This window comes from Geospiza fortis, unplaced genomic scaffold (assembly GCF_000277835.1).
Source record: "Geospiza fortis unplaced genomic scaffold, GeoFor_1.0 scaffold569, whole genome shotgun sequence".
NCBI lineage: Eukaryota > Metazoa > Chordata > Aves > Passeriformes > Thraupidae > Geospiza > Geospiza fortis.
Genome location: NW_005054621.1, coordinates 29,863 through 41,334, shown reverse-complemented (window position 1 = coordinate 41,334; position 11,472 = coordinate 29,863). Strand labels below are relative to the sequence as shown.

General features: G+C 49.6%; 1 protein-coding gene across 1 annotated transcript in view; it reads right to left on the bottom strand.

Moving 5' to 3' along the window:
* Nucleotides 1–10,918, bottom strand: part of TIMM44 (translocase of inner mitochondrial membrane 44) — a 12,503-nt gene extending 1,585 nt beyond the window's left edge. Inside the window, exons 1-11 of the mRNA XM_005430353.3 lie at nt 10,816–10,918; nt 10,228–10,398; nt 9,710–9,790; nt 9,107–9,256; nt 8,150–8,289; nt 7,435–7,520; nt 6,464–6,556; nt 5,406–5,530; nt 3,666–3,716; nt 2,594–2,683; nt 479–589 (exon numbers count right to left, since the gene is read on the bottom strand). Of these exons, the coding sequence (XP_005430410.1) occupies nt 479–589; nt 2,594–2,683; nt 3,666–3,716; nt 5,406–5,530; nt 6,464–6,556; nt 7,435–7,520; nt 8,150–8,289; nt 9,107–9,256; nt 9,710–9,790; nt 10,228–10,311 (1,011 nt within the window). The 5' untranslated portion in view covers nt 10,312–10,398; nt 10,816–10,918. The remainder of the gene's footprint in view (nt 1–478; nt 590–2,593; nt 2,684–3,665; nt 3,717–5,405; nt 5,531–6,463; nt 6,557–7,434; nt 7,521–8,149; nt 8,290–9,106; nt 9,257–9,709; nt 9,791–10,227; nt 10,399–10,815) is intronic.
* Nucleotides 10,919–11,472: the final 554 nt, after the last annotated feature.

The window sequence follows — 11,472 nt, the reverse complement described above, 5'->3', positions numbered from 1 at the left end:
AATATAAATTATAACAAATATATTTTATTCTTATTCTTCTTATTATTATTCCTCCTGGAGAGAGAAGTATTTATGCAGGGAATTCCATGTGCCAGGAGGGAAAGGCCCCAGAGGAGGCCCAGGGCACTCAGGAGGTGCCAGGGATTTGTCTCCAAGCTCATTCCCTGCTCCCCAAGAACCCCACACAGCTCCAGGCAGGGGTGGCAGTTCCCCGGGGGATTTTCATGGAATTAAATTCCTGCATTCCTGGTGGGAGTGTGGGGAGCTAAAAATGTGGATTTGGGGTTTTTTTCATCCAGTGACTCAACCCTGCTCCCACCCTGTTTGCCAGAGGGCTCTGCCCTGCCAGGGAAAGGAAAAGGGCAAAGGGGGAACGGGATGGAGCTGGAGCTGCAGTGGGAGACCCCAAACGTGGCCAGATCCCAAACACATCCCAGATCCCAAACCTGTGCCCGGCCCCAAACCTGTCCCCACTCACCGGGTCCCCTTCCACCACCTCCCCCAGGTGGTTCTTGATCACCATCACCACCTGGGCCTGGAAGGTGATGATCAGCACGGGCCCCTGCTCCATCATCTTCCCCATGGCCAGCTGCAGGGACAGAGTGGCCAGATCCCAAGCCCATGGACACCATCCCATAACCCATGGACATCACCCCACAACCCCATGGACATCTCCCCATAAACCCCATGGACATCACCCCATAACCCCCATGGACATCTCCCCATAAACCCCATGGACATCACCCCATAACCCCCATGGACATCACCCCATAACCCCATGGACATCACCCCATGGACACCATCCCATAACCCATGGACATCACCCCATAACCCCACAGACATCACCCCACAGCCCCACGGACATAACCCCACAATCCCATGGACATCACCCTGTAACCCCATGGACATCACCCCATAAACCCCACAGACATCACCCCACAGCCCCATGGACATCACCCCATGGACATCACCCCATTCCTGCAGGCCCTGGGAAGATCTCCAACCCCCCCAGACACCCCCAGCTCCCCCTGACTGCTCAATCACATCAATTCCATCATTCTGGTACGATGGAAAAGCTGCTTCCCAAAACAATCCCAAGTAAAACCTTGGGAACCCAAAGCTTTCCCCAGGCTGTTGTGGGTTTTTTCATTATTTTCCCAAGTGCATAAATCTGGGAAATGGGAACGAGCTCTGCTCCGTTAGTTCCAATTAGAAAGCGAAATCAAAGACACCCTGCTCTCCAAAAAAACCGAATTTTCTGAAGGAAACGCTTGGAATCAGAACATCCTGAGCTGGAAGGGACCCACAAGGATCAAACAGAGCCTTTTCTCCTTTTTCAAATCCGTTTGGCCAGGAAGTTGTTCTGAACCAGACAAAAACTGTACCAGCAACACTTCAAGGTGGGAACCTTTTGTTTGCCAGGATTTTTTTTCCCCTCTATTCCCAGGCTGTTCCATTAAATATTTAAACACTTTATTCACTGGAATGCAAGAGGAGTGAAAATTCAGCTTTTTTCCTTTTAAATTCTCTTTCTGCCCATTGTGGGCAATCTCTTTGCATCCCTGTTTCTGTGGGAATGCAGGATGCCATGGAGTGCTCTGCTGCTCTTCAGCTCAGGAATTCCTGCCTGCGCTGCCCCAAAGGAGCCACAGGGACTGAGGACAGCAGGATTTTCCCCTTTTGAAATGTTCCCAAACATTCTGTTTTATCCCCAATAAAGGAAGCAGCGCCAGGACGGGGCTGGGCTGTGTCACAAAGGAATAAATTTATTTTTAGGGTGATTTTCCTGTTCCCTGAGGGAATCTCAACAGCTCTGCCACGTTCCCAAGCCTGATCCCAGGGAATGAGCTCCCTGCAGCTGCTCCATCCCAACCCACACTGGAGCTCAATCCATCCAATAAAAACCAATTCTCCACCCAAACCCAAGCCTAACTCAATTTCCAAGATATTTCAGATATCTTGGATACCTGGGATTTTCCCTTCCAGCAATGGGATTTCCCTCCCAGCAATGGGATTTCCCTCCCAGCAATGGGATTTCCCTCCCAACACTGGGATTTCCCTCCCAGCAATGGGATTTCCCTCCCAGCAATGGGATTTCCCTCCCAGCAATGGGATTTCCCTTCCAGCAATGGGATTTCCCTTCCAACACTGGGATTTCCCTCCCAGCAATGGGATTTCCCTCCCAGCAATGGGATTTCCCTCCCAGCAATGGGATTTCCCTTCCAGCAATGGGATTTCCCTCCCAGCACTGGGATTTCCCTCCCAGCAATGGGATTTCCCTCCCAGCAATGGGATTTCCCTTCCAGCAATGGGATTTCCCTTCCAGCACTGGGATTTCCCTTCCAGCAATGGGATTTCCCTTCCAGCAATGGGATTTCCCTCCCAGCAATGGGATTTCCCTCCCAGCACTGGGATTTTCTCTCTGGGAGCAGAAATCCCAAACCCCAGAGCTCCAACCCAGCATTCAGAGCAAAGAAGGTTGGACTGGATGATCCTGGAGGATTTTTTTCCAATCCTCCTGATCCTAAAAAGCCCCTCCTGAGCCCCTGAGTTGGATTTTTCCCCCAAAGGAAGAGCTGGGCAGGGAACTCACGTCGATGTTGTCGATGTCCAGGATCCTGGAGTGGAACTGGAGCCCCAGGGCCTTGGCCTGCTGGATGGGATGGGCCAGCTGGCTGTAGGTCTGAGGGATGAACAAACTTGGGTTGGGAATTGTTTGGGATTGTTCTGTCACCATCAAAGAAAAAAAAAAAAAAAAAGGGAATTTTTGCTCGGAGAGGAAAAAAAAAAAAAACCCCACGAGAAAAAGTCACATTTTTTATAAATGTGGTGAAGGAAGGGATTAAAGAACTGCAGGAGATGCTTTGGGATTCACAAAAATCCCACTGAAAATCCCATTGTTACTGGGAAGAATGTGAGGACCTGAGAGCAGCTGAGGGACTCACAACTGGACTGAACAGCAGGAACAGGGAAAAGCAGGAAAATCTGGGAAAAACTGGGAAAAAGCAGGGAAAATCAGGGAAAAGCTGAGAAAAGCAGGGAAAACGAGGGAGTTCAGTGACCAGATTCACCATCTCAGCACCTGTGGGATCCATTAAGAGGTTTTATCCCCCAGGTTCTCAGGGACAGAATTCCCATTTCCTCCCCTGGCTTATCTGACTGATTGCTCTGGACTTTGGAGCTTCATTTCCCATTCCAGCTGCCTTGGGAATGTTTGATTTTGGCTTCACAAAGTGCAGTGAAGCTGCTGCTTCCCCTCCAGGGCAATCCAAGGTGTCATTCCCAAGGTTGCTGGAAGCAGGGAAGATTCTTTGCTTTCAGACTGGATTATTGTTACAAAAAAAAAAAAAAAAAAAACCAACCCAAAAAGGCTGATCAGGATTTATTAAATTGAAAAAAACAACTTGGCTCTCTCAGCCCTCTGGTGGTGAGGAACAACACTTGGAGAATTCAGCTCTTGGATTATTTTGGATTTGGAAGAGCAGAATTATTTTGGATTTTACAGCACAGTAATTTTGGAGGAATGAAGACCCAAATAAAAGCCCAGCAACAGTGGCAGCAAAGGCTCTGCTTCCAGGAGCTCCCTGAATTCCAAGCCCTCCAAAGAAGCCCATTTTCAAGGGAGAATCCCAAGTTTTGGGGAGGTTTTTGGGAGCTTCACTCACGGCCTCATAGCACCAGTCCTTGAGGATGTCGAGCTCCCCCGAGATCAGAGCCTGAGGAGGAAATCAGAGAGAACATTTTAAAGAAAGAAACATTTTAAAGCTCCTCCTATATCAAAGGAAATCAAACAGGACATTTTAAAGCTCCTCCTATATCAAAGTGGGACCAATCAGCCCTTCCAGCAGCAGAACACCTTAAATCCCACATTTTGTGGGACTCTGGGGGGAAACTGGAGCTGCAAAAGGGGAACAGCAAAAAGGATTTCTATAAAAACACAGGAGCTGAGGCCAAGGGACATAAACCTTGGGATAATTAAACTCTCTTAAAGCTTCCAGCTGAACCTTCCCATTAAATCTTCCTGTTCAAGCTGCCAGGGAGCCAGCAGAGCTCCCAGTGCTCACAAATCCTGGGATCAAACAGGAGCAGAGCTGCAACTCCCCACACTGCAAAATTCTGGGCACAGAAGGAACAGAACAATCCCACATTTGGCTCCTCAAGTCTCACTTTTTCAGTCTCTCCTGAATCTCTCTGAACAATTCCTGCTCAGTTTCAAATCCCAGATTCAGAACAATTCCTGCTCAATTTGAAATCCCAGATTCAGAACAATTCCTGCCCTATTTCAAATCCCAGATTCAGAACAATTCCTGCCCTATTTCAAATCCCAGATTCAGAACAATTCCTGCTCAGTTTCAAATCCCGAATTCAGAACAATTCCTGCTCAATTTCAAATCCCAAATTCCTTGTGTCTTTCCTGCTGCAGTGACAGGGACCCACACCCATTTACAGTCACATCCCCCATCACTCTGAGTCCCTAAAACCCTCAAATTCCAGACACTTCCATGACCACTGAACCACTGGTCACGACCTGCTGCTCTTCCCAAATCCCAGATCAGAACCCAGGAGCGCATCCCAAATTCCTTCCCTTATCCCTCTGCTATCACCATTTGCTCACCCACTCCCCTCTGATCCCACCTCATTTGCTGTTTTCCAGGCCAGAAAATCATTATTCATATATATTTATATGTTTATATATAAATTATATAGTTGTATTTATATATAAATATGTGAATTATATAAAAATATATTTATAATATATAATTTTATAACATACATTATGTCTATACATATGTATTTTATATATATCATATAAATTATATATATTTATATATTTATTATCCCATGGTTTCAACCTACCTTTATATATATTTTATATATTTATAATACAAATTATCTATATATTTATAATATTTATGTATTTATTTATACATTTATTATCCCATGGTTTCAACCTACCTTTATATATATTTTATATATTTATAATACAAATTATCTATATATTTATAATATTTATGTATTTATTTATACATTTATTATCCCATGGTTTCAACCTACCTTTATATATTTATGATACAAATTATCTATATATTTATAATATTTATGTATTTATTTATACATTTTTTATCCCATGGTTTCAACCTACCTTTATCTATATATTTTATATATTTATGATACAAATTATCTATATATTTATAATATTTATGTATTTATTTATACATTTATTATCCCATGGTTTCAACCTAAATGTGGGATGTGATTCCTTTCCAAGGTCTGTGCAAAGACCTTTTGTGGAGAAGCAAATCCTGACCCAACTTTTGATTTTAGCAATGCAAAAGCAAAGAAAAAAAACCATTTTCCATGGGCTAATGAAGGGGGAAATGAAGGGAGCAGTGGCTGCTGAGCACCTCCAGGACGTTGGGGATGATGTCCCGCTCACACTGCTTCAGGAAACGATCCTTGTCAAAGGAGGGATCCACCCTGAGGATCTCTGTCAGCACCTCGGACATCTCGGTCTTGGAGAACAATCCCCCTGCAAAAACAGCCCAGTGGGGAGCTGGCACTGCCACCAGCACAGGGACACGGCTCTGGGGACAGACAGAGGGAGGAGAGGCCACCTGGACACAGGGACACGGCTCTGGGGACAGACAGAGGGAGGAAAAGCCACCTGGACACAGGGACACGGCTCTGGGGACAGACAGAGGAGGAAAAGCCACCTGGACACAGGGACACAGCTCTGGGGACAGACAGAGGGAGGAAAAGCCACCTGGACACAGGGACAGGAGTGCTGCAGAGCTCTGGGATGTGCCCAGGGCTGGCAGCCCCAGCTACAGGAACAGCTCAGGGGTGTCCCTGTGAGCAGCCCCAGGGCTGTCCCTGTCCTCATGAGCAGTCCCAAGGGGTGTCCCTGCACCCATGAGCAGCTCAGGGGTCTCCAGGGGTGATGTCTCTGTCCCTGTCACCATGAGCAGCTCAGGGCTGTCCCAGGGATGTCCCTGTCCCCATAAGCAGTCTCAGGGGTGATGTCCCTGTCCCTGTCCCCATAAGCAGTCCCAAGGGGTGATGTCCCTGTCCCTGTCCCCATGAGCAGCTCAGGGGTCTCCAGGGGTGATGTCTCTGTCCCTGTCACCATGAGCAGCTCAGGGCTGTCCCAGGGATGTCCCTGTCCCCATAAGCAGTCCCAAGGGGTGATGTCCCTGTCCCTGTCCCCATAAGCAGTCTCAGGGGTGATGTCCCTGTCCCTGTCCCCATAAGCAGTCCCAAGGGGTGATGTCCCTGTCCCTGTCCCCATAAGCAGTCTCAGGGGTGATGTCCCTGTCCCTGTCCCCATGAGCAGCTCAGGGGTCTCCAGGGGTGATGTCTCTGTCCCTGTCACCATGAGCAGCTCAGGGCTGTCCCAGGGATGTCCCTGTCCCCATGAGCAGCCCCAGGGGTGATGTCCCTGTCCCTGTCCCTGTCCCTGTACCTATGAGGTCGGTGACGCGGTCGGTGACGGCGCGCGACGCTCGGATGAAGGCGTTGTCGCTCTCGTCGTACTTCATCTTCATCTCAAAGAACCCTGCAGGGAACAGAGAGCTCAGAGCCCTCCCAGCAGGGCCCACCCTCTGCTGCACCCCTTTGTTCAGCACCAGGCACACCTGGGAGCTGCTCTGCTCCTCATTTTAATTCCCATTTTTTCTCCCTGGTTTGCTCCCCATTTTCCTGCAATGTTCTGAACTCTCAGCAACTCCTCCTCTGCTAACACTCAGATTTTAACCCCTCTGGGAATGGTATTTAGCCAATGGAATGACGTCGTACTTCATCTTCATCTCAAAGAACCCTGCAGGGAACAGAGAGCTCAGAGCCCTCCCAGCAGGGCCCACCCTCTGCTGCACCCCTTTGTTCAGCACCAGGCACACCTGGGAGCTGCTCTGCTCCTCATTTTAATTCCCATTTTTTCTCCCTGGTTTGCTCCCCGTTTTCCTGCAATGTTCTGAACTCTCAGCAACTCCTCCTCTGCTAACACTCAGATTTAACCCCTCTGGGAATGGTATTTAGCCAATGGAATGAGCAGATTCAGGATCAGGCTCACTTTGAGCAGCGTTGTTTCCATCCCTGGAGGTGGCACTGGGGGTGACAAGGTGGGGATCAGGGGCAGGTTGGACTCAAAAGGTCCTGCAGGGCTTTTCCTACCTAAATTCTGGGATTGTTTTCAGGGCATTTGCACTACAAACAGCCTCAGATGATATCAAAGGTCAGCTTTACATGACAGAAAGATCACAGGATTTTTTTTTAAAGCCTTTCACCAATTTGGAAGTTGTGTGAAACTCCCTCAATTTTTTCAGGATTTTCCTCGTTTTAGGCTCCAAGCCCACAGAGAAAAGTGGGAATTTGGGATTTGCTGGGGCTGGAGGCCCAGATGAGAGCAGGGCTGGGAAGGGAATGTGCTCAACTCACTGTTGAAAACCACGTTGTTGTCCTTGAAATCTTTCCACTGCTGGTACCACTTGGAGTCTTTATGCAGCACCATGCCCATGGCTTCCCTAGAGAGGGCAGAAAGCAGGGATAAAATGTGGATATTTGGGAAAAATTAACTTGTAACAAATACAGACAACACCCTGAGGAATATCCCTGCAGCACTCAGCATCACCGAGGCTGAGACAGCACAGGAATGATGAGCTCAATTACAAGATAAATGATGGCCCCATCAATTATAAAATAAATTGCAGCCCCATAAATGATAGCCCCATAAATGATCCACCAGATAAATGAAACACCAGACAAATAAAAACCCAGATAAATAAAACATGAGATAAACAAAACTCCAGATAAATAAAGCACCAGACAAATAAAACTCAGCTCAGAGGAGCAAAGCAGCCCAGGAAAAAAGGAGCTCAGCCTGAGTCCTGCCCAGCTTCACCCAGCTGCAGGTTAAAACTGAACACAAAACAATGCTCAGCTCAGGATTTCACCTCTGAACATCAAATTTCACCTTTAGAATTTGAAATTTCCAGTTTTACCCCAGGAAGATCTGGGATCACCCACTCCTGCTGGAGACCCAGCTGCTCCCACCCCACCCCACAGCTCCTGGATTTGAATCCCTGACCTGTTGTTTACCTTTTCCATCAAATCACACACAGAAACACCCCCCCCCAGAGGACCCCCCACGTACTCATTGGCTTCAAACACTCGCTGCTCTTTGATCCTCTCTCCGGAATATTCCGTCCGCTTCCGGAGCCGCTCCGGGCGCCTGTAGGGACCAGTCTGGCCCAAAACACTCTCATCTATTTCCTTCTTAACAGTTTCCACTCCCTGCAAGGAAAACAGCCCCGTTAGGGGGGTTTATTGCTCTCCCAGAAGCTGAAAATCCCCATCCTGTGATGCTCTGGCAGAGCAAAAGGCCCTGGGTGGGGCAGCCACAGCTTGGCAATAAAACACTGGGCATTTTCTGTGTTTCCTGCAAAAGGAGGGATTTGAGGAAGTTAAAATCCCTCTGGAGAGGGACATTTTCCAACCCTGCACCCAGGCAGCTCAGCCCTGCCAGGGGAGGTGTGATTTCAGACCTGCAGGATTTCAGATTTCTCCCCTGCACGATTTCAGATTTCACCCCTGCAGGATTTCAGATTTCTCCCCTGCACGATTTCAGATTTCACTCTTGCAGGATTTCAGATTTCTCCCCTGCACGATTTCAGATTTCACCCTTGCAGGATTTCAGATTTCTCCCCTGCAGGATTTCAGATTTCACCCTTGCAGGATTTCAGATTTCTCCCCTGCACGATTTCAGATTTCACCCCTGCACGATTTCAGATTTCACCCTTGCAGGATTTCAGATTTCACCCTTGCACGATTTCACCCCTGAACGATTTCAGATTTCTCCCCTGCAGGATTTCACCCTTGCAGGATTTCAGGTTTCTCCCCTGCAGGATTTCACCCCTGCACGATTTCAGATTTCACCCTTCCAGGATTTCAGATTTCTTCCCTGCAGGATTTCAGATTTCACCCCTGCACGATTTCAGATTTCTCCCCTGCACGATTTCAGATTTCTCCCCTGCACGATTTCACCCCAAACCTCCCCCAAAAGGCCCTCCCGAGGTTCTGGGTGCCCTGGGAGCTCAGGGAGCAGCAGCACCTGGGAGATGGCTTTGAAGGCCGCAGTCCTGCCCAGCTTCTCCCCTCCCCTGGTCACAGACTCTGCAGATTGTTTGGCTGTTTTGGCAGCTTCCTCCACCCCCTCCTTGATCTTCCTGCCCAGGTCACTCTTGCTGACCTCGTCCAAACTCTGCAAGGGAAAAGGGAAAAGGGAAAAGGGAAAGGTCACTGCAGCTCCAGGCTCAGCCCCAGCCCCTCTCCAGCTCTCCTGGAGCTCCTTTAGGCTCTGGAAAGGCTCTGAGCTCTCCCTGGAGCCTTCTCCTCTCCAGGTGAGCACCCCCAGCTCTCCCCAGAGGGCTCCAGCCCTGGGAGCAGCTCCAGGGGCTCCTCTGGACTCTCCCCATCCTTATTTTGGGCTCCCAAGGCTGCAGCCGGGGTCTCCCTTGTCTCCCTCTTCTCCATCCCCCCAAATCCCAGAGGAATCCCTGGCTGGGTCTCCTCTGACCACACCAAATCCATTATTTTATGAATGCCTCTGGTTTTAAAAGCTCCAGGAGCAGCAGCACCTGCCCCCAACAATGACAATTCCAGCCCCCCAAAAGCCCAACTTCAGCAGAGCTGCCCCGAGGAAAAATCCTTTCACCTCTTTAACCGTCCCTGTTATTTCTTCAAGTTTCTTTTTAATCACTTCTGAGGTCTTCACTGTTTCAGACTCAATGGTTTTCTGGGGGAAGAGAACATTAATCAAGAGACAGAAACTACTCAAACCCAGCTTGGATGGAGCACAATCCATTAAGGCTGGAATTGAGGGCAGAAAAAGGAACATTTCAGGAGTCCATGGCCTGAGTCAGCAGCAGCTTTGCAAATGATGATGTTCAGAGCTCTCTGAGCAATGCAAAAGAAACATTTGATGCTCAGTTTAATGCCTCATTATTTGATCTGCTCAGAAATGCAGCCAAGTGTCTGCTGGAAGGACTTCCCACTAGAATAAAAACCCCCAAAACATTCCAACAAATCAACATTCTGAGGCATCCGCTTAGCACTGAGGCAGAACTCCTCCTGAACATTCAGCTGTGGATTTAATGCTCACTCAGAGCACTAAAAGCTCAATAAACCAGGGAATAACCCAGGGAACAAACCAGGGAAACCCCAAACACTCACATATTTCCTCCTGGCTTCCCGCAGCGCATCCGACTCCTCCAGCTTTTTCGCTTCATCTCGGAATTTTTTGATGCTTTCCTTCATCTCTTTGTTTTTGGCTAACTCCTGTTTGATGTTCTCCACAAAACCTGAGATGAATCCCTTCCTTCCTCCCGAGGAGTAGCATCTGGACTGGAGAAAACCATTCCATGTTGGAGAATCCCCAGGAATTCCAGCACACAGGACCCAAAACCCACAAGTTCTGGGCATGAGGCAAGCCCCGGATCACCTTTAGAACGTGTGGAAAGCATGGAGCTGCTTGGAAAAGCAGCAGCCAGTGGATTTCATGGAATCTCAGGATGGTTTGGGTTGAAAGGACCTTGAATCCCACCCAGCTGCACCCCCTGCCATGGGCAGGGACACCTCCCACCACCCCAGGGCGCTCCAAGCCCTGTCCAACCTCAGCTGCCCCAAAAATTCCTTGAGATCCATTTAAAAAGTGGTAAATTCCAGCCTGGACCTGGCACTTCCCAGAGCCACATCCCCAGCTCAGGACTCTGCTGGGAACACACCTGGGGTGGACATGGAATAAATTCAGGTGGCACCAACCTGAGGGGCGCCCAGGGCAGGGCTGCAGATCCTGACCAGGGCACTCCTGGGGAAGGCAGGGATGGGGTAACGCCTGGAGAGCAGCCAGGGGCCACTCAGGAGACATCTCTGCAAGGAAAACAGCACAGCAGGAGCTCAGGGGAGCAGCCCAGAGCCCCCAGCGCCCGGACCTGGGACAGCGGTCATGCACAAATCCACCTGGAGCTGAAACGGGAGAAGCACGAGGGGATTTTTCTGGGAAAACTCCTCCAAACGCAGCTTTTCCCAGCCCTGGAGGGTCCCAGAACAATCCCAGCATGGTTCTGCTGCCCTTGCCGAGGTCAAACCCGCAGATTCTGTTCTAGAAGAGGTCGGTGCTGAGCTCAGGGCAGAATCACGGAAATCCCACAGGAATCTGAGCTCGCTCACGAGCAGCACCGGGGGCAGCAGCCCCGGACCGGGGCGCGCCGGAGCAGAGGCACGAACGGAGCAGAGATCCCGAGGCTCCGGTCACACGGGGCTCATCCCGGCCCTCCTGCTCAGCGAGCTCCGGGGCGGCTCACGGCAAAACCGCCCCCGTGGAGCCCCGTGAGCAGTTCGGGGCACGGGAGCACCGGGAGAGGCCCGGGAGAGGCCCCGGGACCCCGGAATAGTTGGGCTGGAGGAGCCTCAACCCCT